The following is a 27,125-nucleotide window of genomic DNA, read 5'->3' on the forward strand; positions in this document are numbered from 1 at the left end:
TGGAGGTGGAAAGGAAAGCGTCAAATGGTGACCCCGGGTGTGGAGGGACGTGGGTTGTCCTGGGTGTGGGGTGGGATTCTCAGGGAGGAACTTTGCTACTGTGGAGCAGCCGGTGCTTCAGGGGTTAAGTGCGATGTCACATCGGCCGTTCGAAGCTCCTCCCCGAGCTGTGAGGTGAAGACTTTTGAAAATCACCCCACTGCAGACTCCTCCCCCCCGCCTGGAAACCTCGCCTCAAGTGCTGGGAATGACTCTGGCTGCCCGCGTGTAGTCACCGGCCGGCTGAGTGCAGTGTAGCTTTGCACCCAGGACGGGGTCCGCGACCCCGGGTTTGCAGCCGAGACACCGAGAGGCCCGTGATCCTGTCTGTAGCGGGGACACTGTGGGGTCTGTGATCCGAGTGGAGACGCGACGCACAGGCTGAGGATGAGCACCGCGAATCTGGCGCTGCGCTGGGCCATCGCCCTGCTCCTGGCTGCCGCTGGGATTGCAGGTAAGGTTTGCTCCAGGAGCCCGCGCGGGGTCAGGGCCAGCTCCCCTAAACTCGGGGAGCCCCGGGTGGTTTTGTTTGGGGGAGAAAAATACTGAAGTAGAATCACTCGTGAGGACTTACAGTGAGGTCCTTCCCAAGTGGCTGAAGGGAGCTGTTCTGGTAAGGGGGTGCCAGAGTTGTAGGGAGTCAGAGTGGGTTTAGGGGAACCGGCTAGGAGCTTTCCCAAGTCAGGGGTGTTTTGTCAGAGCGATGTGTGGGGGAGTCCAAGAGGAGGGCTCCCACCATTCGTCTTAGGGACTGGGGAGGCCTAGGCCCAGTGGCCCAACTTTGGGGTCCTTGGTTCTCGGTACAGGACTTGGGGGTCCCCACTGCTGCACCCGATCTCTGCTGCTGCGGCCGCATGCCCGAAAGCTCCGCCCCAGCCCCACCTCCCACCGCACCTCCGAGCTTCTATTGGGTGCAGCTGGAACAGGCGACCCTCGAGCCACTCCCCTCGTCCAATGGTGGGCCGAGGATGAGGTGCAGGGGCGTAGCTTGCATGAGCCTCCTGGGTGGGGCTGCACATCTGGGCGGGCCAGGACACCCCCACCCCAACCCCGCACCCCATGTTCCCTGCGTTGTGAGGCTTCAGTCCCCACCCTGTCCACACTTTCCTGGTCAACTTCATACGTGTGCCTCTGACCACCCAGATCTCGGTAGCCGAGATCATCAGCCAAGACTGGCCAGGGACCCGGCCAGGGCTCTCTGAAAGCGTTGGATTGGGCTGCCCCACAGAGTGGACTTTCATTTTAGGAGAGGTGTTGGAATTTGGACAGGAGGCTAGACAGCGTATAATCAGGTCACTGGCTCCACCCAACTTTGCAGTACTGGGCATTAAACACTGGGACAAGTAAACTATATTCCCAGCATCCACCTCTCCCTTAATTGATAGACTGGGTCTCAGGCTGGCCTATAAGTCCTGAAATCTTCCTTCCTTCACCTCAGGAGTGTTGGGGTGACAGGCTTGTGCCACCATGCCTGGGTTTGGAGGTCCCCAGGACAGAACCCAGGGCCATGCATGTGAGGCAGGCAGAATCCAGCCCTAGTCTGGTGACTGCTGTTCTTGGTGTTAGCCCAACCGGCACAAGGACATTTGAAATTGTCCTTGACAAGCGCAGAACTAGCTCAGGTCCTGAGTCAGCCAGCAGGAGCTTGGAAGATGTTTCTGTTAATCAGCTGCGGGTGGTGAGGAGGGAAGACTGAGCTGGGCATCTTGAAGCAGGTGTGCACCTGTGAGTTTCAGGCCAGCCTGGGCTATACAGTGAGCCCGTGCCAGGTAAACGTTGAGGCAAACACTCAACCATCCAGTTATGATTACCAACAACGCCAGATGCCCCGATAAGTTGTATTTCACAAACGCATCATTGCCTTAAGAAAAAATTCATCATATGAAGTCTTGAGCAAAACCTAAAGTTTTCCATCTCACAAGAAGGCTGAAGAGCCGCTGTGCTTACGTCCCCAGACTCCGGGCATCTTATGTCACTTAGTTCATAGTGGTGACTACAATTTGCTCTGGCTTCGGTGCTTTAACAGGACGATCCAGCTGGGCGGCGGTGGCACAGGCTTATAATCCCAGCACTCAAGGAGGCAGAGGCAGGCAGGTTACCGTGAGTTCAAGACCAACCTGGCCTACAAAGCGAGCCCAGGACAGCCAAGGCTACACCGAGAAACCCTGTCTCTAGAAACAAACACAAAGAATGCGGTTTACAGTACACACCTCTTCAGGCTGCAGATCTGCGGGGTGGGGCTGGTGGTGGGCTTGAAGTGCAAGTGTGAGTTGGAATTCCCAGGACACTTCCAAACAGCAGATGTGAGGCGCCAGCGTTGGGAGCACCCCTGGCCTTAAGGTGAGCTCTGGCCTCTGTGAGAGACAGGGCTCACAGCATTAGGAGGAGAAGCCTGAGGAAGCTATTCCATGGGGTGTCAAATGTATCATACCCTTGGCCAAACACAGAGAAAGTGCAGTTTTGCAAGCACAGGGACCATGCCGTGGCTGCATTGATTTGATTTCTTGCTGAATAAGATTGGTACGAGACTGGGTCAAGTTGGATTGGAGACAGTATCTCACTCTGTAACCCAGGCTGTCCTGAAATTCACTATCTAGTCCAGGCCAGCCTTGAACTTGTGGCAGTCGATCTACACCAGCCTTTTTTTTTTTTTTTCCTTTTTCTTCTTTGTTTTTTTAAAGTAGGGTTTCATAGCCGGGCATGGTGGCACACACCTTTAATCCCAGCACTCAGGGAGGCAGAAGCATGCGGATCTCTGTGAGTTCGAGGCCAGCCTGGTCTACAAAGACAGCCGAGGCCTGTCTGGAAAAACAAACCAAACAAAAGTAGGGTCTCGCTGCACAGCTCAGCTCTGACTCCTGAGCGCGGGAGCCGCACACCTGAGCCAGCACTCCTGAGATTGCACTCCTGGAAGGTGATGCTCCTGGCTTCGGGTCATCTACTCTTTATCTCTCTGCCTCAACCAGATAACACTCCAGCCGCTTCTGTTGCTTGGCTCTTTGGCCGAGCCTCGGTGTGGCATTAAGTACCGGCAGCATCTGCACCCTCTGGGTATGTGGAGCAAATCAGCTTTGGTTGCTAAGAGAGTGGAATTAAGCAACAAGCTGTAGACTTGTTGGGGGACTGTTGTCCCAGATGGAACTCTCCCTAGGCTTGGCGGCGAGGGTGGGGGTGGGGGGGTCTTCACCCCTCAGCCTCCTCCCCACCTGAGCCATCTCCATGCAGAACCTTGAAGTAGTAAAATTGATGCTTAGGAAACATTGTTACACAAGCATAGAAGTCACCATGTAGCCCAGGCTGGTCTTGAACTCACTGTCTCAGCATCCCAAAATGCAGGGATTACAGGTGAAAGTTAACCCACCTGGCTGCTTCCTCCTTGTTACTGGGGTGGAGCCCAAAGTGCCCTGTGTTTTAGGCAAATGCTTTCACTGACAGCACTTTCACCTCCTTTATTTTGGTTTCTTATATTTTTTGAGGGGAGGGGGTTGAGACAGCTTTTCTCTGTATTTCCCTGGCTGTTCTGGAACTCGCTGTGTATGTAGACTAGGCTGGCCTCGAACTCACAGCGATCCGATTGCCTCTGCGTCCTGCTGGGATTAAAGGATTCTTTGCATGTTATCTGTCCTCAGTTTGGGAAAGAAAATAGACAGTGGTCTGAGCTATTTGAGGCTTTGGAGAGAGAGAGAGAGAGAGAGAGAGAGAGAGAGAGAGAGAGAGAGAGAGAGAGAGGGAGAGGGAGGAGTGGGGGGGGGGGAAGAAAGCTTCGAAAGCAGTGACCACCTTATTTGTGTGTGGGAAACAAATGGAGCTCAGTAATTCCCCTTTTCGGTTTCTGTGGCCTTGTTCATGGTTTGTCATTCGTGACGTTCACGATCTGAAGGCCAAGGCCGCAGGGCTGTGAGCGCGTTGACTAGATTGGCCTGTCCTTTTTTTAGTGTATGCTATACAGAACAATGACCTTTTACTTGGTTTTATTTGTCTGTATCCCTGGCTGCCCTGGAATTTACCATGTAGCTCAGGCTGGCCTCGAACTCACAGAGATCCACCTGCCTCTGCCTCCCGAGTGCTGGGATTAAAGGCGTGTAACGCAGAATAGGATCCCTCCTTCTATCCCGTGAGTCTGGTAGCAAGTCCTTTACCCGCCACGTCCGGCTTGCTGGCCTTGTTCTGTTTGTTTGTTTGTTTGTTTGTTTGAGACAAGATCTCCTTGTGAATCCAGGCAAGGCTTGAAGGTGCCATTAGCCTAGGCTGTACCCACACTTGCAATAGACATCTTGCCTCTCTGCCAAGGGGTCCCTGGGATAACAGATGTGAACCCCCAAACCTTATGAAATGTTTGTTTGTTTGTTTGTTTTTGAGACAGGGTCTCTCTGTGTAGCCTTGGCTGTCTTGGATTAGACCAGGCTGGCCTCAAACTCACAGCGATCCGCCTGCCTCTGCCTCCCGAGCGCTGGGATTAAAGGCGTGCGCCACCACCGGCCGGCCTGGTTTTGTTCTTGAGACAAGATCATGCTATGTAACCCTGGCTGCCTTCAAAGGTGGTGATCCTCCTGCCTCCACCCACGTCCTGAAAGACAGGCTTGGCAGGCTTGTACCAGCTCACCTCATTCACGTAGTGCTGGGGATGGCACCCCAGCTTTGTGCATTGCAGCAAGGAGGGCTTTTGGGCGTGGCTGGTACTTCCACACCCACATGCTTATTTGTATGCTGTTCAAGTGAGAGTATGGATTAATGACGTGTCATCAGGCCTGCGTAGCCTGATGGGGTGACACACTCACGCCTCAGCTTTTTCCTGCCAGCTTCCCTCTGAACTTCCCCTTCGTCATGACCCAGCCACTCCCAGAACTCCAGTTCCCTTGCTCGCCACCCACAGCTGTTAGAGAGAAGCCGTTGAGTCATTTCCTTTGCAGACCAGATCCGGGCTGATGAGTCACCTGCTCGGGGCAGCAGCTGCGCAGTGGAGCATTATATAGAGTGTGCTGGTGCACTGTTCAAGGAGAAAAAAAAGAGAGAGAAAGAATTAAAATGTAGCTGAGCAGGGGCTGGGCCTTGAGAGGCATCGGTGAACATCTTACCATCGTACGGGAGTGACTGCTGGGGTGTGGGGTTTCAGTCGGTGAAGCTTCAGGTTCATGAAGCTGGGCGGTGGTGGTGGCACACGCCTTAAATCCCAGCACTCGGGAGGCAGAGACTGGCAGATCTCTGAGTTCGAGGCCAGCCTGGTGTACAGAGCAAGTTCCGGGACAGCCAAGGCTACACAGAGAAGCCCTGCCTCAAAACAACCAAATCCAAAGACAAAACCAAAACAGAAAATTTTTAAATAAATAAAAATTAAGCCCGGCGTGGTGGCGCACGCCTTTAGTCCCAGCACTCCCGGAGGCAGAGGCAGGTGGATTGTTGTTAGTTCGAGGCCAGTCTGGTCTACAAAGCGAGTCTAGGACAGCGAAAGCTACACAAAGAACCCCTGTCTTGAAAGACAAAAAATAAAAAATAAAAATAAAAAAACATAGCCAGGCATGGTGACCCAAACTTTAATTTTTTTCTTTTCTTTTTTTCTATGGCAGATAAAGTTTCCATGCAGTATATTCCTGATCATGGTCTTCTGCCCCCACGTCTCCCAGACCCTCCCTGTCTCCCCAATTTCCTGACTTCTTTCTCTCTTTAGAAAACAAACAAGTTTTTTAAAAAAATCAAACGAAGATAAAACAAAACAAACAAACGGGATAAAAACCAAGAGAAACACATACTCAAGACACTTAACTCATCCACGAAAAATCTATAAAAACACATAATTGGAAACCATTTAATGGTTGTATTTAATACAAACAAAAGGCCAGTAAGGTTGTGGGGGGTGGGGGGGAAGGAAGGAAGGAAGGAAAAAGAAAGTCCCAAAGGAAATGTGATAAAAATCTCCAAGCACACCACTGAGCTCATCCTATTGGTTGAACTGCTGTGGGGGCCTGTCCTTGGAAGTGTGGTCCCTGCCCTCAGTTGCACTCCATAGGAGAAAACTAACTTTTCCCTTGTAAGAGGGTTAAGGATGGGGTCTCAGGTTCAGTTCACCTCAGCTCTGGGACACCCCACCCCCCACCCCCCACTGGCTTGGCCGTGTGTAGCCTCTGTGCACGCTACCAGCCGTCTCTGAGCTCACGTGTGCATCGGTCCTGTTGTGTCTAGAAGGCCTTGGTTTTTTGTTTTAATATTTTATTTAATTTTAATTTATGTGCGTTGGTGTAGGGGTGTCAGATCTTGTAGTTACTGACAGTTGTGAGCTGCCATGTGGGTGCTGGGAATTGAACCCAGGTCCTTTGGAAGAGCAGGCAGTGCTCTTAACCACTGAGCCATCTCTCCAGCCCCTAGAAGGCCTTGTTTTATTGGAGTCCCGCCTCCTCATCTGGAGGGTTCCCTGAGCCCTGAGGGGACAGGTTTGGTCCTATTTAGTACTGAATGTTCCCAGTCTCTCACTCTCGGCACGCTGTCTAGGTGTGAGTCTCTGTGTTTGTGTCTAGTGTAGGCGGAAGCTTTTCTGGTGATGGTTGAGTGGGGCACTGATTTATCAATATGCGAGAATATCATTAGGAGTCATTTGTTGCTATGTCCCAGTAGCAGAGTGTATTTGTTTTCTCTCGAGGTCCTTTCTTTTTTGGTTTTTCAAGACAGGGTTTCTCTGTGTTAGCCTTGACTGTCCTGGATTCGCTTTGTAGACCAGGCTGGCCTCAAACTCACAGCAATTCGCCTGCCTCTGCCTCCCAAGTGCTGGGATTAAAGGCGTGCGCCACCACGCCCCCGGCTGTGCTGGGTAAATTCTCCAGAAGTTGGTGGCTGGCATTTCTGTCGCATCTGCTGTTGTAGCAGGATGTCGTGTGGCCAGCTTTGCCTGCTGCTAAGACACCCTTCCTTCCTCTTTCCTGTCACAGCAGAAGACGCCTGCAGCAGGAACGAGTTCCAGTGCAGGGACGGGAAGTGCATTGCCAGCAAGTGGGTCTGCGACGGCAGCCCTGAGTGTCCGGATGGCTCTGATGAGGCCGAGGAGACGTGCAGTAAGCTCCCTCCCTGGACTTGTCGGTGCTACTAGGGATGGAACCCGTGGCTTTGCGTGCGCATTCTAGGCAGAGGCTCCTCCACTGAACCAAGTCCCTAACCCTCCCCTGGGGCAGTTCTAGGCCAGGGGCTCTCCTGCTGTGCCAACACCCAGTGTCCCTGAGCAGCCCAGGAATAGTGGGTTTGATCATGAGTTTGAAGATGCCTCAGGTTGACCAACCCTGGTCCAAATGTCCAAAAGTGTTTCATATCCCACACCTGACCTCGGGCCGCGGCTCGCAGTCGCAGCCCTGTTCCACTACAGTGCTGCAGGAAATGACCTTAAGGGGCTGGGGTGTTGCTTCTGAGTGACTGCTCCTCTTTCTTCCCCAGTGTCTGTCACCTGTCAAGCCAATGAATTCAGCTGTGGGGGCCGCGTCAGCCGATGCGTTCCTAACTCCTGGAGATGTGACGGACAGACAGACTGTGAGAACGGCTCGGACGAACAAGGCTGTGGTGAGTGCTGCCTCGACCCCTGGATTGGGGTGGGGATTGAACTCAGGACCTTTGGAAGAGCAGACAGCGCTCTTAACCTCTAAGCCATCTCTCCAGCCCAGATCTATTATTTTTTTTATTTTTTTCCCCAGAGACAAGGTTTCTCTATGTAGCTTTGGCTGTCTTGGACTTATTTTTTAGATTAGGCTGGCCTGGAACTCACAGCGATCCGCCTGCCTCTGCCTCCCGAGTGCTGGGATTACAGGCGTGCGCCACCACACCTGGCACAGTGGGTTGTAGGACACGAGAGTGCTGAACCCTGAGTATTATATACATATACAGTGTGTTCCCCATACCTACATGCCCTTAACAGAGTGCAAATTATACATTTAGCACGGTAGGCTATTGACCACAGCGGCTAAAGCGCTAAGATGTGGCTCTACCCCTGCCTAGAATACCCTAGTCAGGGGCTTGGGTGCGGCCCAGTGGTACAGAGCTGTCTTGATACTTGACCATGTGAGTGAGGAAACCGAGGCAGAGAAGGGTCTGTTGTGGTTTCCTGGGTCCTTGCCTGCTCCCACCATGGCGCTCCAGGGCCCGGCTAAGTGAGCTGTGGTCCTTTTAAGCACGAGCGTCCTATGGGTGGATGGGCTGGTGCGCGGCGGTGTGGGGTCACGCCATGACAGGGCCCTGTCCTCCTTGTGCACCCCACAGCCCCCAAGACTTGCTCCCAGGACGAGTTCCGCTGCCAGGATGGCAAGTGCATCTCCCAGCAGTTCGTGTGTGACCAAGACCAAGACTGCCTGGACGGCTCTGACGAGGCCCACTGCCCGGCCACCACGTGCGGTCCGGCTCATTTCCGCTGCAACTCCTCCACCTGCATCCCCAGCCTGTGGACCTGTGACGGGGATGGGGACTGTGAGGACGGCTCGGACGAGTGGCCCCAGAACTGCGAGGGCCGAGACACTGCCTCATCTAACAGCCCCTGCTCCTCCCTGGAGTTCCACTGTGGCAGCGGCGAGTGCATCCATCGCAGCTGGGTGTGTGATGGTGGTACCGACTGCAAGGACAAGTCAGATGAGGAACACTGTGGTAAGCTCCCCCCCCACCCCGCTCCGGGCAGGAGAGATGTGTTCCTCAGGCCGCTTGTGAGGTGCTTTTAGAGCTTAGCAATACCAGACCTCCCAGAAAGCAAGCTGATTTATTTTGGGTAAGGGGCTGGCCGGGAGGGTAAGAGCACCTCCTGCCAGAGCATGAAGTCCTGGCCAAATCTCCAGCACCACAGCCGTGCTTAGGCCTGTAACTGCAGTGCTGTGGGGGTGTGGAGACAGGGGAACCCCCGGGGCTTGCCGGTGTCAGTTTAGCTCCAAGTTTAGGGAATAAGGAGGAGCCAGAGTATACCAGAACATATACTGCATACATACTGTGTAATTAAATTTTAAAATTCAACCAAAGATAAGAGCTGGGTATGGTGGCACATGCCCTTAGAAGCAAGTGGTTATCTGTGAGTTCTGGTCTATATAAATTCTAGGAAAGCCAAAGTCTTATAGAGAGACCGTCTCAAAAAAATCAAAGCAAAATTTTAAAAAATGTTTTTAAATTTTATTTTAGCGTGAGGGTGTCAGAGCCATTGGAACTGGAATTACAGAGAGTTGTGAGCTGCCATGTGGTGGCTGGGAATTGAACCCCGGTCCTTTGGAAGAGCAGACAGTGCTCTTGACCACTGAGCCGTCTCTCCAGCCTCCCCTCTCCCCCCTTTTTTTTTAATTTTCAAAGCGAGTTTTTAAAAAAAAAAATCAACCAAAGATGGGTTAAAAAAAAACATTTTTTCATTCTTTCAAACCCTGACTTTTTAAAAGGGCCAGGTGTGTGGCTCAGTGGTAAGGCACCTAACTAAGTGACTTAGTTATCTGTTGCTGTGAGCAGGGACCAAGGCAGCTTATAGAAGAAAGAGTTTATTGGGACTCACAGTTTCAGAGTGTGAGTCCGTACCATCATGGCAGGAAGCATGGCAACAGGTTAGCAGGCATGGTCCTGGAGCAGTGGCTGAGAGCTTACATCTGACGCACAACAGGAGACAGGGAGGGGGGGGGGGCAACTGGGAAGGGTGAGACTCTTGAAGCCTCAGAGCCTGCTCCTCCAACATGGCCAAGTATTTAAACATATGACTGGGGGCGGGGCACTCTTATTCAAACCACCACATCTAACAGGCGTGAGGCTCAGGGTTTAATCCCCTGGGGGATTTACTTCAAAACTAAATCATTAGTGTGTATGATGGGTGTGTGTGTGTGTGTGTGTGTGTGTGCGCGCGCGCGCGCGCGCGCGCGCACAGGTGGAGGTCAGAGGACAAACTCTGAGAGTCAGTTTTCATCTCTGAGAGCCTAGGGATTGAGCTCGGGTCTTTGGGCGTGGTGGCAGTCCCTTTTAACTTGCCGAGCCACCTTGCCAGCCCTGGGGCTGCAGTTACGCAGAGCAGGTCCTCTGGTTGGTGCCTCTCGTGACCACATCACCCTGTCCTCTCCAGTGGCAGTCACCTGCCGGCCTGATGAATTCCAGTGTGCGGATGGCACCTGCATTCACGGTAGCCGCCAATGCAACCTCGAGCATGACTGCAAGGACATGAGCGACGAGCTCGGCTGCATCAACGGTGAGTGCCTCTGCACCGTGTGCTGTTCCTGCCCGCGGTGCCTGGTGTTAGTAAGCATCCCTACAAAGCTGGAGTACGGCTGGGCCGGGGAGCGGAGCGAGGGGGGGGGGCTGGAGCGGGGTGCGTGAGATCAGGTCCCTAGGAGGCGTGGTTGTTTTGTTTTGTTTGTTTTTTCTTTGTTTTCCTTTTTTCGAGACAGGGTTTCTCTGTGTAGCCCTGCCTGTCCTGGACTCACTTTGTAGACCAGGCTGGCCTCAAACGCACAGCGTTTCATCTGCCTCTGCCTCCCAAGGGCTGGGATTAAAGGTGTGCGCCACCACACCCGGCCTTCACTGTGTTTTCTTGAGAAAGTTCCTTGAGCCGTCTGACCTCCCATCACTTGGCTGGGCTGCGGAATGGGACCCTTGGCTTCACTACTGTGATTTACTTATTTCTGAGACAGGTTCTAGCGCGGCCAGGCTGGTCTCAAACTCCCTGTGTAGCTGAGGCTGGCCTTGAAGTCTTTGTCTTCTTGCCCTCCGCCTCCCAAGTGCTGGAATCACAGGCGGGCACTGCTCTGCTCAGTTTCAAACCCAAAACTTCATGCTTGTTACATAAGTATTCTACCAAGTGAGCCACATGCCAAGGAAAAGCTACTCTGTCCTTGAGACCCTAGTGGCATACGCAATCCGATTCCATGAAAAGAACATTCCAGGGCTGATGAGAATCACTTCTCTCCTTGGCCACGTGTGACTTGAGATCAAGCTAGGTCGCCTGGCCTGGGAGCACTCTTTCCACCTCACTGACATGCAACTTTGAAGATTACACTTAATATGACCATGGTCTTAGGGCTGAGCCGCTGGGACAGGGCTTGCCTCCCATGCGTGATGCAGCACATGCACTGGTGTGTACAGGCCTCTGTCCCAGCACCTGGGAGGTAGAAAGGCAGGAGGTCAAGGCCAGCCTTGCTAGCACACTGAGTTTAAGAACAGCTCTCACTTTTTTTTGCTGTGTTACTTTTTTTTGTTACCTTTTAACTACCCAGCCAGTGCAGGGCATGATGATGCAGGGCGTGGCGGTACAGGCTATAATCCCAGCAATCGGGAGGGCCGAGGCCAGCCTGAACCAAGTAGTGAGACCTCCATCTCAGAAACCCAATTATTCCCCAAATTCACACATCTCCGCAGCGGTCACTGTACTCTCTCTCCAAGACTTATTAGACCCTGCAGAGTTGAAACAAACTCTGTTCCCATTAAATATTAACTTCCTGTCTGTCTGCCCAGCTCCCAGCACCCACTCGGCCAGGGGCGTGGCACTTGACCAAGCACTTGTCTGCCTGCTGGGTCCTGGCCTCCACCTCTAGCATGGAAAGGAGAAAAAAACACACCACCACGAAACTCTTTATTGCATGCATGGGGTAGGGGCGACAGCCCTGTAATCTCAGTGTTTGGGAGGCTGGTGCAGGAGGGTCTTCAGAAATTCCAGTGTCCTGGACTGCAAGAGGAAGTCGCAGGCCATCGAGGCTACATAGTGAGACTTCTGGCAGGGCTGCCCTGAGCCATGCCCCTGCCCCTCACTGGGGGGATTCTAAGCAGGGCTTGTACCACTAAGCCACGCCCCCAGCCCCTCACTGGGGGATTCTAGACAGGGCTTGTACCACTGAGCCGCGCCCCCAGCCCCTCACTGGGGGATTCTAGGCAGGGCTTGTACCACTAAGCCACGCCCCCAGCCCCTCACTGGGGGATTCTAGACAGGGCTTGTACCACTGAGCCACGCCCCCAGCCCCTCACTGGGGGATTCTAGGCAGGGCTTGTACCACTGAGCCACGCCCCCAGTCCCTCACTGGGGGATTCTAGGCAGGGCTTGTACCACTGAGCCACGCCCCCAGCCCCTCACTGGGGGATTCTAGGCAGGGATTGTACTACTGAGCCACGCCCTCAGCTCTGAACTATCACGTTATAGAGAACAGGCAAGCTCCTGTAGCTCATGCCCTCCTGACTATTCTCTTTACCTTTTCAGTGACACAGTGCGATGGGCCCGACAAGTTCAAGTGCCACAGCGGTGAGTGCATCACCTTGGACAAGGTGTGCAACTTTGCCCGGGACTGCCGAGACTGGTCAGATGAGCCCGTCAAGGACTGCAGTAAGTGTTGGGAAACCGGGCAGATTGTTGTGTTTTGGGGGAGCCAGGCATAGCGTCAACATGTAATCACTGTGGGGTCATGAGCCCAGCCAGCACCCTCACCTCATCCAAAAGGCTCAGTATGCATCATAGAAGCTGATAGAGCTTTGTCTCTGGGGGAAAACAGCAAGAGGGGGGGAGGTGCTAGGGGAGGAGGACCCGAGCCCTTGTGTTAACCATGTTCTTGGGCTCAGGAGATCGCTCAGCAGTTAAGAGCACATATTGCTCTCACAGAGGACCCAAGTTCAGTTCCCAGCGCCTAAGCCAGGTGACCCCCAATCGCCTGTAACTCCAGCTACAGGGGATCCATCTACCAGACCCCAGTGCCTCTGGCTTCTGAGGACATCTGCATTTATATGTAGACACACCGACGCATGATTAAAACTAATAAATACGCATTCTCTTAAAAGCTTTTTGCAAAGATAATGCAATGGCATGGTGTTTCCACGGGCAAGTCCAAGGGGGCGGACTGAATAGCCAGTCTGTTTTCTCCACCCTGTGCAGAGACCAACGAGTGCTTGGACAACAATGGTGGCTGTTCCCACGTCTGCAAGGACCTCAAGATTGGCTATGAGTGCTTGTGTCCCAGCGGCTTCCGGCTGGTGGACCAGCACAGGTGTGAAGGTGGGTGTGCAGCGCATCCAGGCTGTGCCTCTGAGCCACACGTGCCTTTTCCCCTTGAGCACTGTGCTTTGGTTCCCCCCATGTGCTCAGTGGGTGGGAGTGTGATCCTTGCTTCCTAGGGCTCTTGGGTTCGAGGGGGTGCTGACATGACAGCTAAGGAGTGTGGGGATCATTGGCAGTCCTGCCTTTTGGGACCGTCATCAAGAGTCAAGGTTCAGGGCTGGAGAGATGGCTCAGAGGTTAAGAGCACTGTCTGTTCTTGCAAGGGTCATGAGTTCAATTCCCAGCAACTACGTGGTGGCTCATAACCATCCACAATGAGATCTGGTGCCCTCTTCTGGCCTGCAGGTGTACATGCAGGCAGAACACTATACTAGAGCTGGGGCTTGGTTGCTAAAACAATTACCTCATATGCAGTAAGCACATAGTAAACCTAGCGTGGTGGATGTGACAGCAATAGCATCAGAAGTTCAAGGTCACCTTCTTTGTAGCAAGTTCGAGGCCAGCCTGGGCTATGTGAGATGTCTAAGAAAATAACAACAGAAACAGAAGAGTCCTTGAATCCCAGGGCTTGAGAGGCAGAGGGAGGCAGGTTTCTGAGTGCAAGGGCAGGGTGGTCTCCATAGCGAGTTGTGGGCCTGCGGGAGGTACAAACACTAATGATAAATAACAGAAAATCCACACACACACCCCAAAAAAGGAGGAAAATAAAGCAAAGGAAAGATGGGTGGATGAATTAATTCCACAGTTATGTAACACTGGAGGCAAATGTGTCATTAGCGGATCAGGGTCCTGCTAAGGGTGACACCCTCCAGAGGCTGGAGGGTACAGGTTTTGATTTTAGTTCTGTACCTCCAAAGACATGGTTCCTCCATCAAAACAACAAAAGAACAACAACAAAAACAAAACAAAACAAAAAACCCCCTCTCTCTCAACACACAGATATTGATGAGTGTCTGGAGCCGGACACCTGCAGCCAGCTGTGCGTGAACCTGCAGGGCAGCTACAAGTGCGAGTGCCGGGCCGGTTTCCACATGGACCCCCACACCAGGGTGTGCAAGGCCGTGGGTGAGCACTGGGAAGCTGAGGGGCTCCTCTTTGGGGCTGGGAACTGTTTAAGCCGTGTGCTAGCTGGGGGTGGTAGCTCTCGAGGGTGCCGGCTGGTACGGGAGCAGTAGTACAGCGGGGACCTGGGGCTGCGGGGCCTTTCTGGGAGTCACCAGCTGAGGCTTGGGGACTCTGTCCTTCCTGTTTCACACCTGGACGGAGTGGGAGGATGAGGAGAAGGGTACAGAGCACGGCCAGGGACCTTCACCTCTCCAGTTACTCTGACTAGAGAGATGGATTCCAGGGGCTGGGGCTTGGGAGGTAGAGTTCGAGCCTCGGCACAGGAGAAACCCTGAGCTCCATTCCCTCCCTGCCCTGTGTGGCTTTCCAGGCTCTGTAGCTTATCTGCTCTTCACTAACCGCCATGAGGTGCGGAGGATGACCCTGGACCGCACAGAGTACACCAGCCTCATCCCCAACCTGAAGAATGTGGTGGCCCTGGACACGGAGGTGGCCAACAATAGAGTCTACTGGTCAGACCTGTCCCAAAGAAAGATCTACAGGTGAGTGGCAGCCCCATCATCCTGTCACAGCCCTGTCCCCTAGTGAGACCCGCCCCCCCCACCCCCCCGGAGTCCAGGCTCTAATGAAGTCCTTTTCTTCTGCCTCACTCAGCGCCCTGTTGGACCAAGCCCCTAGCATGTCCTATGACGCCATCATCAGTGGGGACCTGCACGCTCCGGATGGGCTGGCGGTGGACTGGATCCACGGCAACATCTACTGGACGGACTCAGTCCCAGGCAGTGTTTCTGTGGCTGACACCAAGGGTGTGAAGAGGAAGACGCTGTTCCAAGAGCATGGGTCTCGGCCCAGAGCCATTGTGGTGGACCCTGTGCATGGGTGAGTGTCCTGAGAGCCGAGGGTGCAGATAGGACAAACAGGGGAGGGTGTGGTGCCTGAGTAAGATGGCGCCCGAGCTGCAGGAAGACAGTCAAGTGGATGCTGTGGATTGCCCAGGAAAGATCAGGGGGAAGTCTGTTCTGTTTGTTTACTTGTTGGCTTGCTTGAATTTTGAGATAGGGTTTTCTCCCTGCCTATCCTGAAACTTGGCTCTGTAGACCAGGATGGGCTCAGTACTGTGGCTCAAATCTGAAATCCCAGCACTGAGGAGGTTGAGACCCCCACAAAAAAATCATTAAAAGAAATATTTATTTATTTATTATTTATACATATCCTGCTCACATATGTGCCTACCTGCCAGAAGAGGGCACCAGATCTCATTATAGATGGTTGTGAACCACCATGTGGTTGCTGGGAATTGAACTCAGGACCTTTGGAAGAACAGACAGTGCTCTTAATCTCTGAGCTATCTCTCCAACCCCCAAAAGATCCTTTGTTGGTTTGTTTTTGAGACAAGGTTTCTCTGTGCAGCACTAGCTGTGCTGGATTTGCTTTGTAGTTCAGGCTGGGCTCCAACTCACAGCGATCTACCTATCTCTGCCTCCCAAGTGCTGGGATTAAAGATGTGCATCATCACTGCCTGGCAAAATAAAATGTTAAAAAGAAACAAAACCAAACCTGGCTCAGTGGGTAAAGACATTTGCCTTCGAGCTTAACAACTTGAATTTAATCCCAGGGACACATACAGTAGAAAGAGAGAACCAACTCCCTCAAAATGTTGCCTGAGTGCGTACATATATGTGTTCCTGCAATGAATAAATAAATGTTGAATGAATTAAAGCTGCCAGGGCTGTAGTTCATGTGGTAGAGGGCTTAGGTACCATACAGGAAGCCCTGGGTTCTGCCTCGGGACCACATATAGCATGCATGGTGTCGTGGACCCCTGTGACAGGCAGGAGGGTCAGAAGTTTAAAATGGGCTGGAAGCCAACGACATAACAAACTGTGACCTAGGCTGGGGATGTGGCACAGTATGGAAACCTTCCTTGAATACAGGAGGCTCTGGGTTTCAGGGCTCCACGCCCAGTACAAGAAAGAGAGAAACACACACTGGGCTAACTCTGTCATTTTGTACCCAAATCTCCCAGGCCAGGCTAGGCTTGTCAAAGGACAGCCTTCAGCAGTCAGTTTTCTGAGGCCTCCATCGTAAGTCCCAGAGATTGAACTTTGGTCGTCAGGCTTGGCAGCAGGCACCTTTGCTGGCCCCATGGACAGCGTTTCTGAGATTGCTCTTTTCCTGTACATATGTCACGCACATGTGTACAACAAAATACAGAGTCCCTCCTTTAAGTTAGTGCCTAGTACACTCAGGGATAGGAGTACAACTCTTCCCCTGCCCAAGGACGTCAGGCAGGCTTACACGAACTCACTGCCGACTGGTCTGTCAGGGCCCAACACACAGATGCACGCCCCACCCCCACCCACCTCCGCCGAGTGTGTTCTGTCCTTGTCCGGCCACATCCGTGTCCACGCAGGAATAGTTTCACAGTGTCTGGGCTTCAGGCATACCCTGCACTTTCCATGCTGCGGCACCGTCCTCTGAAGGGGCTGGTGTTCCTGCTGTGCACTACCACACCCGGGATAAGGCCACCCTTTTAGAGAGGGACCAACCACCGCGGGGTGATAACCCTTGACCAGGAGAACCCTGCAGATGGCGTTGGTGGCAGGGTGGCAGGCTGAAGGGAAGGTGTCTCAGTCTGTGAAGTGTGTGCCTTGCAAGTGGGAGCACCCGCGTTCAAGCCCCACTGCTCACGTACAAGGAGGCCGGTGTGAGAACTGCTTAGCCGACTCTTGTGCTGTTAGTGAGAGCCTGCCTTAGTCAGACAGTCTCCTGCAACAGTCTCCACTGTTGTCTTTCCCAGCTTCATGTACTGGACAGACTGGGGGACACCTGCCAAGATCAAGAAAGGGGGCCTGAATGGTGTCGACATCTACTCGCTGGTGACTGAGGACATCCAGTGGCCAAATGGCATCACACTAGGTATAATGCCTGCTGGGGCTGGGCACAGTGAAGAGATTATGTCATTGCCATCACCCTTGCCCATGCAGCTGCAAGGGTTACTGGGTTGAGGCAAAAGCCACAGTGTGGCCATCAGGTTCCTATATGGGTAGAGGCATTCCCCCAAAGAGGAACCTTTTACCCTGATTCTACTGCCCTGAAAAATTTCTGGCAAGTTCTGGGACTTTCTGGAACATTTTAGAATCTTCTAGAACACCCTGGAATGTTGAGGCAGATTGAATGATCTTACTCTCTCACTTGACCTCTCCTTTGCATTTCCTTGTCGGTCTGTGCACTTCAGATCTCCTCAGTGGCCGCCTCTATTGGGTCGATTCCAAACTCCACTCCATATCCAGCATCGACGTCAATGGGGGCAACCGGAAGACGATTTTGGAGGATGAAAAGTGGCTGGCCCACCCCTTCTCTTTGGCCATCTATGAGGTAAACCCTGGGAATGGGAGGGAGTTTGGTCCAACCATAGGTTTGGGCCATGCATTCAAGCCAGGACAGCTTTGGGCATCAGCTCTTGTCTAGCGATCTGGAGAGGGGTTATTAGAATTGGAGCTGCTTCCTGGAGCTGGTTTTTTTTTTTTTTTTTTTTTTTGTGGTGCTACAAATGGAACCCAGAGTTCATAAAGAAACAGGAAGATGTCTGTTGCTCACCAACCAGCCAGTGTAGGCAACTCTGTGAGCTCCAGGTTCAGTGAGAGACTCTGTCTCAATTATGAAGGTGGAAAAGCCAGGCACCTTTAATCCCAGCACTCCGGGAAGCCAGCTTGGTCTGCAGAACTAGTGTTAGGACAGCCAGGGCTGTTATACAAAGAAAATCTGTCTTAAAAAATTATAATAGCCGGGCACAGTGGCGCACGCCTTTAATCCCAGCACGTGGGAGGCAGAGACAGGCGGATCACTGTGAGTTCAAGGCCAACCTGGTCTACAAAAGCGAGTCTAGGGCAGCCAAGGCTACACAGAGAAACCTTATCTTGAAAAATTTTGAACACACGCGCGCGTGCGCACACGCACACACACACACACGTAAGTAAGTAAATAAATAAAATTTAATAATAAGGTAGAAAATGGCTGAGAGAGACACCTGACATCAACGTGTGGCCTCCACATGCACCCTACACACATGAACACATGCATACAACACACACACAGAAAATGGTTAGGATGGGAGAGTCTATGCAGATTTCACTACATTTATGAGGTAAAGACTTTCTACCACGCCCAGCATTGGCTATGCTTGAAGGACCCCAGAGACCTGGGGAAGGTGGATAGGGATGTAGGTTCTGCTTCTGTGACAATGGGCTTGCTCATCTTCCGCATGTGTCACCTTGTAGGACAGAGTGTTTTGGACGGATGTCATCAATGAAGCCATTTTCAGTGCCAATCGCCTCACGGGTTCAGATGTTAATCTGGTGGCTGAAAACCTCTTGTCCCCAGAGGACATTGTCCTATTCCACAACGTCACACAGCCTAGAGGTGAGCCCTGTCCTGCACTCAGACAAGCTTCTCTGCCATTGCCCCAGAATTTTCTAGAACCTTCTGGCTCATTTGAAGGTGGACCCTCCCTATGCCAATCACAAAATGTTTAACCATTGCTCTAGAATCTGTCTAGACTTTGCCCTTATGTCTGATGATATCGATTTATTCTATATGAACTTTTCTCTTCTTCCTCCCAGGGGTCAACTGGTGTGAGAGAACAGCACTGCCCAATGGCGGCTGCCAGTACCTGTGCCTGCCAGCCCCACAGATCAACTCCCACTCCCCCAAATTCACCTGTGCCTGCCCTGATGGCATGCTGCTGGCCAAGGACATGAGGAGCTGCCTCACAGGTAAGGGCACAAGTCCCTGAAGCTGTACCCAGTGAGCCTGTAGAAGCTGGCTGGCATCACAGCTTTCTGGGGAACACTTTGACTGAGGGCCGCTCTGGTTGTCGCTAAGCTGTGTGGAAGTAGTCTTGACTTCAGGCCAGGGTATCCGGTGAGAAGGGCCCCCTTTCTCTGATATCATCTGAGAAAGGCTCAATTCGGAGTAGTCTCTATTTTCTGTTGCTAAAACAGACTGCCTGAGGCTGGATAATTTATAAAGCGTAGAAGTTTGTGTGGCTGCTGGTTTTGGATAAAGTCTCAGAGCATGGTTGTAGCATCTGGTAGGGACCTTCTTTTTTCCTGCTGACATGGGGGAGGGCATCACACGTTGACACAAAGCAAATGCTCTCATTTTAGTTACTTATTTATTTAAAGGACAAAATTTTTTTGGTAAGAGGGCAAGCGTCACAGTGTGCGCGGCAGTTAGAGGGCAGTTAGTGGGCGGTCAGCGCTCTCTTTCTGCTGTGTGGGTTATCAGGCTTAGTGGCAAGCACCGTTACTCACTGAGTCATCTTGCAGGCTCTGCCCTCTCTGTTCTTTCCAAAACAGGGTCTCATGCAGCCCAGGCTGGTCTCAAACACTATTGAGCCTGAGGAAGATCTTGGCATTTCTGATCCTCCTCGGTGCTAGATTTGCAGATCTGTCTGCTGTCCCTGGTTTGCGCGTTGCTGTGACGGACCCCAGGACATAGGACATAGGACGTGCTGAGCAAGCACTCTGCCCACAGCCACACTCCCAGACTTCTCTCTTTTCATGCCATTGGTCTGCATTATCACGGGACCCCACCCTCATCTACTCTTTTTGTTTAAAAAAAAAAAAGATTTACTTATTATTATTTATACAGTGCTCTGCCTGCATGTACACCTGCAGGCCAGAAGAGGGCACCAGATCACATTATAGATGGTTGTGAGCCACCATGTGGTTGCTGGGAATTGAACTCAGGACCTCTGGAAGAGCAGCCAGTGCTCTTAACCTCTGAGCCATCTCTCCAGCCTCTTGTTTTGCTTTTCAAGACAGGGTTCCTCTGTGTAGCCTTGGCTGTGCTGGAACTTGCTCTGCAGACCAGGCTGGCCTCAAACTCAGAGATCCTCCCAAGTGCTGCGGTTAAAGGTGTGTGCCACCACCAACCGGCTCGCCTCATTGACTCTTATGTGAGTAAGAGTCTCTAAATATCAGCACCAGGAGGGGCCATCGAGATAGCTCACTGAACAGTGGTGCTTACCTACATTTGGTCCCTCAGAACCTAATTGGTGGAAGGGGAGAACTGGCTCCCAGGTTGTCATCTGACTTGAATGTGAACTTTGACCTCAACACTCAGGAGGCAGAAGCAAGTGGATCTCTTGAGTTTGAGCCCAGCCTGGTCTATATAGGGAGTTCTAGACAGCCGGGGCTATACGGTGAGACCTTTGTCTCAAAAACAAGTAAAAAAAACAAACTTAAAAAAAAAAAATCTTTATCAGCCGGGTGGTGGTGGAACAGGTCTATAATCCCAGCACTCGGGAGGCAGAGGCAGGCAGATCTCTGTGAGTTTGAGGCCAGCATGGTCTACAAAGTGAGTCTAGGACAGCCAAGAATATAGAGAAACCCTGTCTTGAAAACCCGAGAGAGAGAGAGAGAAAGAGAGAGAGAGAGAGAGAGAGAGAGAGAAAGGGAGGGAGGGAGGGAGGGAGAGGGAGGGAGGGAGGGAGAAATCTTTATCATCAGTAAAATTTGGTAGTTGAGTTTTCAACATGTAGATATTGGGGTCACTCTCACCATCTCAAGGACTGAAGCGCCCTCAGCATTTGCAGATTCTATTATAAGAACAGGCTAGGCAGGGTGCAGTACCCTGGAGGCTGAGGCAGGAGGATGCCAAGCTTGAGGTCTTCCTGGAATAACCCTCAGCTACTCATCCGGCTTGTTTTCATGTACTTCCTGGTGCCCGTGGGACTTGGTGACCTGCTTTCCACGTGGAGCAGAGTTATGAATGGCACCCCGGCTCGTGGCACTCAAGATATGTTTATTATCCCACCAGAAGCCACTCCTGTACTGACCACCCAGGGGACATCTGCCATCAGGCCTGTGGTCACCGCAGCAGCCACCAGGCCGCCGAAGCATGAGGATCAGTCAGCTTCCAGCACTTCTGTGGATGTCCCGGCGCTCAGCACTGTGGAGTCAGTGACAATGTCTCGCCAAGGTAAAGGACAGGCGCGGCCTTCACCTGATGTATTTGACGGGGTTGGGGCCCATGCCGCCATGCCCGTGTGGTCAAAGCACAACTTGAGACAATCTGTCCTCTCCTTCCGCTATGTGGGTCTTGGAATCAGCTCAGAGTAGCAAGCTCGGCCACAAGTGAACCCTCTCGCTGGCCCCACTATAATAAGTGTCTATGTGAGCGCAGGTTTTGTGACAGTGTTTGGCATCTCTAGGGATTCTGGAACTGTCCCCCTGTGGTCCCTGGAGGTCAGCGGTGCTAGGGATTAAGTCCCTGTGACTTACGTGAGCCTTGATCACATCTGCAGGTTCCCCTGAACTTGAAGAGGGTGACAGACATTTCAGGCACTCTCCTTGCCTGCCTCCTGGTGTCCTCTCGACTCTGACTTGTGTGTCTCCTTCTGACCTGTTGAGCCGCCTCACTTTGTTTCTTTTTCTTACCTCAGTCCAGGGTGACATGGCCGGCAGAGGGAACGAGGAGCAGCCGCAGGGTGTGGGCATCCTGTCCATCATCCTCCCCATTGGTAAGTGCTGCCTGCACTGCTGACGTCGGTGCCTGGGACTTCACGCTTAGCCTGCTGGGCCGCTTCACCTTTGTGACCCGAATGGAACGCCCCTGCCCGAGGGGTGTCCCTGCTCGCTTCTTAACCACTGCCCCCGTCTGACTTCATCCATTACACTGAAGGTTGAGTGTCCCTGCTCTGTGGTAGTTGGTACACAACTTTAACCTCACCGGCAGGCCCCTGTGAGTTTGTCTGAGGCCAGCCTGGTCTACTTCCAGACTTCTAGACTGGCAAAGGGGTACACAGTGGGTTTCTGTCTTGAAAAAATAAAAAAGAGCTGGGCATGGTGGTGCATGCTTTTAATCCCAGCACTTGGAAGGCAGAGGCAGGTGGATCGCTGTGACTTCGAGGCCAGCCTGGTCTACAAAAGCGAGTCAAGGACAGACAAGGCTACACAGAGAAACCCTGTCTCGAAAAACCTTAAAAATAAATAAATAAATAAATAAATAAATAAATAAATAAATAAATAAATAAATAAATAAGTAAAATAGAAAAGAAAGAGGGTGAGGGAATTGTGATTCTGTGTAAAAATAAAAATCACAGTAGTGCACATATGCCTGTAATCCCAGCACTCAGGAGGCAGAGGCAGGAGGATCTCTGAGTTTGAGGTTAGCCTGGAACAGAAAGTTCCAGGACAGCCAGCGCTACCCAGTGAGATCTTGTCTCAAAAAACAAAAAAAAACAAAGCAAAGTTGAAAGAGAAACTCAAAAGATATAATGGGGGTCAGGCTACAGAAGCCCAGGCTGGTTTAGAAGTCAGCATCCCCCTGCCTCATCCCTCTGAGGTGCTCGCTCACAGGTTGAGTGCTGTCTCCTCCCCCCCACTGTTTCTTTTTTTCTTTCTTTTCTTTCCTTTCATTCTTTCTTTCTAAGATTTATTTACCTATTATTATGGATACAGTGCTCTGCCTGCATGTACACCTGCAGGCCAGAAGAGGGCATCAGATCACATTATAGATGGTTGCGAGCCACCATGTGGTTGCGAGCCACCATGTGGTTGCTGGGAATTGAACTCAGGACCTCTGGAAGAGCAGCCAGTGCTCTTAACCCCTGAGCCATCTCTCCAGCCCTATTTCTTTATTTGTATGATGGGTGAAAATAATTTTACATTCCGAACACATCGCCGTCACATAAAGGCCAGGATGGGAATGCCTGCTGGCTGACTGGCATAGGACCTCTGCACCCGCAACTGAACCCGCTCTCCCCACAGGGCTGGTCATTCTCCTTGTCTTTGGGGCCATCCTGCTGTGGAGGAACTGGCGGCTGAGGAATATCAACAGCATAAACTTTGACAACCCTGTGTACCAGAAGACCACGGAAGACGAGCTCCACATTTGCCGAAGCCAGGACGGCTATACCTACCCCTCAGTGAGTGTGCCCTGTTGTGGGAGAAAGGGGGCACCAGACAAGCTGAAGGACAGACGTTAGATGGGGTGGAGGAGAAGAAGCCGAAATCAGGGGCGTGCACAGCTCGGCGGGGCTGGGGTGTGGCCCACAGGCAGACCCTTCCCAGCATGTGTGACTCCATGTCCCATCCTGTGCGGGGCTGGGGAAGGAGATGGTGTCAGGCTCCCCCCAAGTGGGGGTTGGGTAGTGTGGGGAGGGGTCAGTCCCTTGCTCTGTGATAAGATTGGGCATGTGTTTTAGAAGCCTGGGTGGGGGCCGGAGAGATGGCTCAGTGGTTAAGAGCACTGGCTGTTCTTCTAGAGGACCTGGGTTCAATTCCCAGCAACCACATGGCGGCTCAGCAACCACATGGTGGCTCAAAATCATCTGTAGTCAGATCTGACACCTGGCCTTCACAGGCACCAGGCACACGTGTGATGCACAGACTTTCATGCATATAAAACACCCATACACACACACACACACACACTCATACACACACATATACACTCACACACACACAAATAATTCTTTTTTAAATGTATTTATTTTTATTGTATGTGTATTGGTGTTTTGCCTGCATGTATGTCTGTGTGAGGGTGTCATATCTTGGAGTTACAGACAGTTGTGAGCTGCCATGTGGGTGCGGGGAATTGAACCCGGGTCCTTTAGAAGAACAGTCAATGCTCTTAACCGCTGAGCCATCTCTCCAGCCCCATACACAAATAATTTTTTTTTAATTTATTTATTATGTATACAAATCTCATTATAGATGGTTGTGAGCCAACATGTGGTTGCTGGGAATTGAACTCATGACCTTTGGAAGAGCAGTCAGTGCTCTTAACCTCTGAGCCATCTCTCCAGCCCCCATACACAAATAATTCTAAGAAAGAAAAAGAAACATGAGGCAAGATCAGAGAGCCTGGAAGTGAGAGAAAAGGACACTGCTGGCCTGAGGCAGGACCTCTGCTCCACGTGAGCGCGGCGTGCCCAGGCAGGCGCCCGGAGAGGGACTCCTGGGCTGTGGAGTTGGCCGTGTGTAGCCCTGTGATACTGATTGTTTCCTGTGTTTACGGTTTGCTGACAGAGACAGATGGTGAGCCTGGAGGATGACGTGGCATGAATAGCTTCGAGAGCCATCTCTGCGGATCCGTTGCTGCCCAGGGCAGTCAGGACACTTTCTCCACACCTCCCTGTCCAGGACTGGGCCTGCTGCCTCAGTGGCCTCTGCGTTGCTCAAAGCAAGATAAGAGCAAAGCTGGGCTAGGGGCCAAGCTCAGCAGCCTGCCTGCCCCAGGTTCTGTTTTATATATTTATTGTCTGGGGGGCAGAAAAGGCTCCTGGCTGTGCTCAAGACCGGACATCTGCCTGGGTTTTTTTTTCCCCTCCATCTTTCTTTCCTTGGAAGGCAAAGAGGCGGTCTTGTCTTCTTCCCTGACACTGGGGAGGAAGGGACCCGGGTGGAGAGAAGCCTGCTGTTCCAAACGTGCCACAGCAGGTGCTAGTGACAGGGACCCAGGTCCCACAGCCAATCCCTAAACTCAGGACACATTCGTTTACCTCCGCCCTGCGAACCTTCCCCGCCCAACCCATCAGGTCTTTTCAAGCCCTGCAGAAGCCAGGAAAGTGACTTGTGACATTCGGTACTGATCTTCCTGGGTCTTGGGGCCAGCAGCTGCCAGTGACTGATTCCTGCTCATGCCTTTGCCAAAAAAACGTCACCCGTCCCTGCAGGGACAAGCCTGAGCCGCCAACCTCCTAATATCTATGAAGTGCCTGCTTGTCCGTTTGCCCTGCTCTGGCGTCGAGGCCTTTGCTGTCTGAGCATCCTGCTGCTGGGGAGTGACCATCAAGACCTTAGTCCCACACCCGGCCCCGCAACTGCCCGCGTGGGGCATGGGACCTGCACTTCATTTCTCTCTTTGCACTTTTCCAGTTCAGAGTTGGGCACCTGCGTGTTCCACGTTTGTTGTTAGGTGGCACTGTGTTGGCGGTATGATGGGATGGCACCTCGGGCCACAGGGGGCTGGTGTCCTTGCCTACGGAAGACAATTCCCAGGGAAGGAGGAAGACGTCAGATGGACGAGGCTCTGAGCATCTCGAAGCCATTGTCCTTTTCAGTGCTGGCTGGAACTCAGGGCCTCTGTTTGTTTGTTTGTTTGTTTGTTTGTTTACTTTAAACCTCTGCCTGGTGGTTTGACATCAGGATCTGTTCAGCTGCTCAGCTCCTCTGATGTTAGCAGTGACTGAGCATGTGTCTCTCAGAGCTTTCCCTGGCTTTGCTGGGTGTGGTGGTAACCCACCTGTCATCCCAGCACTGGGGAGCTTGAAGCAGGTGGTCGCCAGGAATTGGATGCCAGCCTGGGGTACACATGAAAACACTATTTCAGAAAGGAAAAATGGGAAAGAAAGGGGCAAAAAAAAAAAAAAAAAAAAAAAAAAGGAAACTTAGCTGGGCAGTGGTGGTGCATGCCTTTAATCCCAGCACTTGGGAGGCAGAGGCAGGGGAATCACTGTGAGTTGGAGGCCAGCCTGGTCTACAAAGCGAGTCCAGGACAGCCAAGGATACACAGAGAAACCCTGTCTTGAAAAACCAAAAAAAAAAAAAGGAAACTTGCACAGTTTTTCAGTCCATAATCAGCCAGGTATGGTGATGCATGCCTTTAATACCGTAATTTAAGAAGCAGAGGCAGGCAAATCTCTGAGTTCCAATCCAGCCTGGGCTACATAGTGAGTTCCAGGCCAGCTAGGGATACACAGTGAGATCTGTGTATCTAAAAACCAAAAGAAACCCTATAATGTAGGTTATTTGGGGGAACTCAGAATAATACTTATAAATTGCCACAAATTTGTCACATGGGTAACTCAAGATGACAGTGGTGGCCTCTCTTGGATTCCTGCACAGATTCACCTGGAAGGCCCTACTGTTCAGGACATGAGGACATATTGCCCAGCCTGCTAGGACACTGTAAAGGAGCCTGTGCCTGTAGCGCCTGGTTCTGTTTTCACTGTATATTTGCTCAAGGTTATCACATATATGTATTAAATCTATTTATTTTTGCAAATCCTGATTGCTGCACTTGTCGGTGACATTTCTCCAGCTTAAGCTGGGGTGATACTCTGGGATGCTCTGTGTACAAAGACTTTGAATGGACTCTTCTCAGGCCTGTGTGTGTTGCTTTAGGTGTGGGAACTGCTTTGAAACCACTGTCCAGATGTTTTTATAGGCTGAAAATGTCTTACTGTGATGCATTAAATTCTTTTTTTTTTTTTTTTTTGAAGACTCTGTCATCATTTTGTGTGCGGGTGTGTGAGGTGTGGCATGCAGGGGCACACACAGCTCAAGACTCAGAGGACAGATTTGTCAAGTCATTTCTCTGCACTTGCCCAGGTTCAAGAACTTGAACTCAGGTCCTCAGGCTTGTACAAAGATCACTTTTGGCTAAACACATTTGGTTTTTTTGTTTTTTGTTTTTCATGTATGTGTCTCTGTGCATGTGTGTGCGCAGGTGTGCCGCTGCCATGTGTGGAGGCTGGAAGAGGGCATCAGGTGTCCTGAAACAACAATTCTTCCTTTGAGGCAAGGTCTCTCCCTGAACTGGGGCTTCATCAGCTATGTCTGGTACCACCAAGGTCCAGCCCATCTCTGTTTTGCTTAGAGTTGAGGTTATAAGTGTTCAGAGAACCTCCATTTGTTAATCAGGGGTTAGACTGTGCATTCTCCCCACCACCACCACCACCACTGCCCTCTCTCCGAGTGCTGAGATTATGTGCCACCATGCCTGGCTAAAACTAAACATTTTATTTTTTAAAGATTTATTTATTGTGTATACAATGTTCTGCCTGCATGTACATCTGCGGACCGGAAGAAGGCATCAGATCTCATTATAGATGGTTGTGAGCCATCCTGTGGTTGCTGAGAATTGAACTCACGACCTTTGGAAGAGCAGCCAGTGCTCTTAACCTCTGAGCCATCTCTCCAGCCCCCAAAATTAAACTTTTTTTTGTTTTGTTTTGTTTTTGTTTTTCAAGACGGGGTTTCTCTATGTATCTTAGGCTGTCCTGGACTCACTTTTGTAGACCAGGCTGGCCTTGAACCCACAGCGATCCGCCTGCCTC

The 27,125-nt window shown here is 51.8% G+C and overlaps 1 protein-coding gene across 2 annotated transcripts; it reads left to right on the forward strand.

Moving 5' to 3' along the window:
* Positions 1-200: 200 nt before the first annotated feature.
* On the forward strand, positions 201-26,281 carry LDLR (low density lipoprotein receptor). Of its 2 annotated transcripts, none has more exons than XM_084784166.1 (18): positions 201-493; positions 6,957-7,079; positions 7,453-7,575; positions 8,269-8,646; positions 10,079-10,201; positions 12,200-12,322; positions 12,866-12,985; positions 13,928-14,053; positions 14,424-14,595; positions 14,708-14,932; positions 16,854-16,972; positions 17,292-17,431; positions 18,334-18,475; positions 18,676-18,828; positions 20,879-21,040; positions 21,504-21,581; positions 22,831-22,988; positions 24,094-26,281. In XM_084784166.1, the coding sequence occupies exons 1-18, from the start codon at positions 427-429 to the stop codon at positions 24,127-24,129; spliced, it is 2,568 nt and encodes an 855-aa protein (XP_084640292.1). In that variant the 5' UTR covers positions 201-426; the 3' UTR covers positions 24,130-26,281. The 2 variants fall into 2 exon arrangements, with proteins under 2 accessions (XP_084640292.1, XP_084640293.1); XM_084784167.1 differs by having other exon boundaries at positions 6,960-7,079.
* The last annotated feature ends 844 nt before the right edge of the window (positions 26,282-27,125 follow it).

The sequence above is a fragment of the Acomys minous genome (genome assembly GCF_964271855.1).
Source record: "Acomys minous genome assembly, chromosome: 5".
NCBI classification, from domain to species: Eukaryota; Metazoa; Chordata; class Mammalia; order Rodentia; family Muridae; genus Acomys; species Acomys minous.

What these genes read in the sequence shown, in the direction of transcription:
- LDLR (XM_084784166.1), top strand. Translation starts at nt 427, where the DNA reads ATGAGCACCGCGAATCTGGCGCTGCGCTGGGCCATCGCCCTGCTCCTG. An exon ending in TGAGCCCGTCAAGGACTGCA is followed by an intron (nt 12,323 to 12,865) that starts GTAAGTGTTGGG and finishes CACCCTGTGCAG; the next exon opens with AGACCAACGAGTGCTTGGAC. An exon ending in TCCCAAAGAAAGATCTACAG is followed by an intron (nt 14,596 to 14,707) that starts GTGAGTGGCAGC and finishes TGCCTCACTCAG; the next exon opens with CGCCCTGTTGGACCAAGCCC.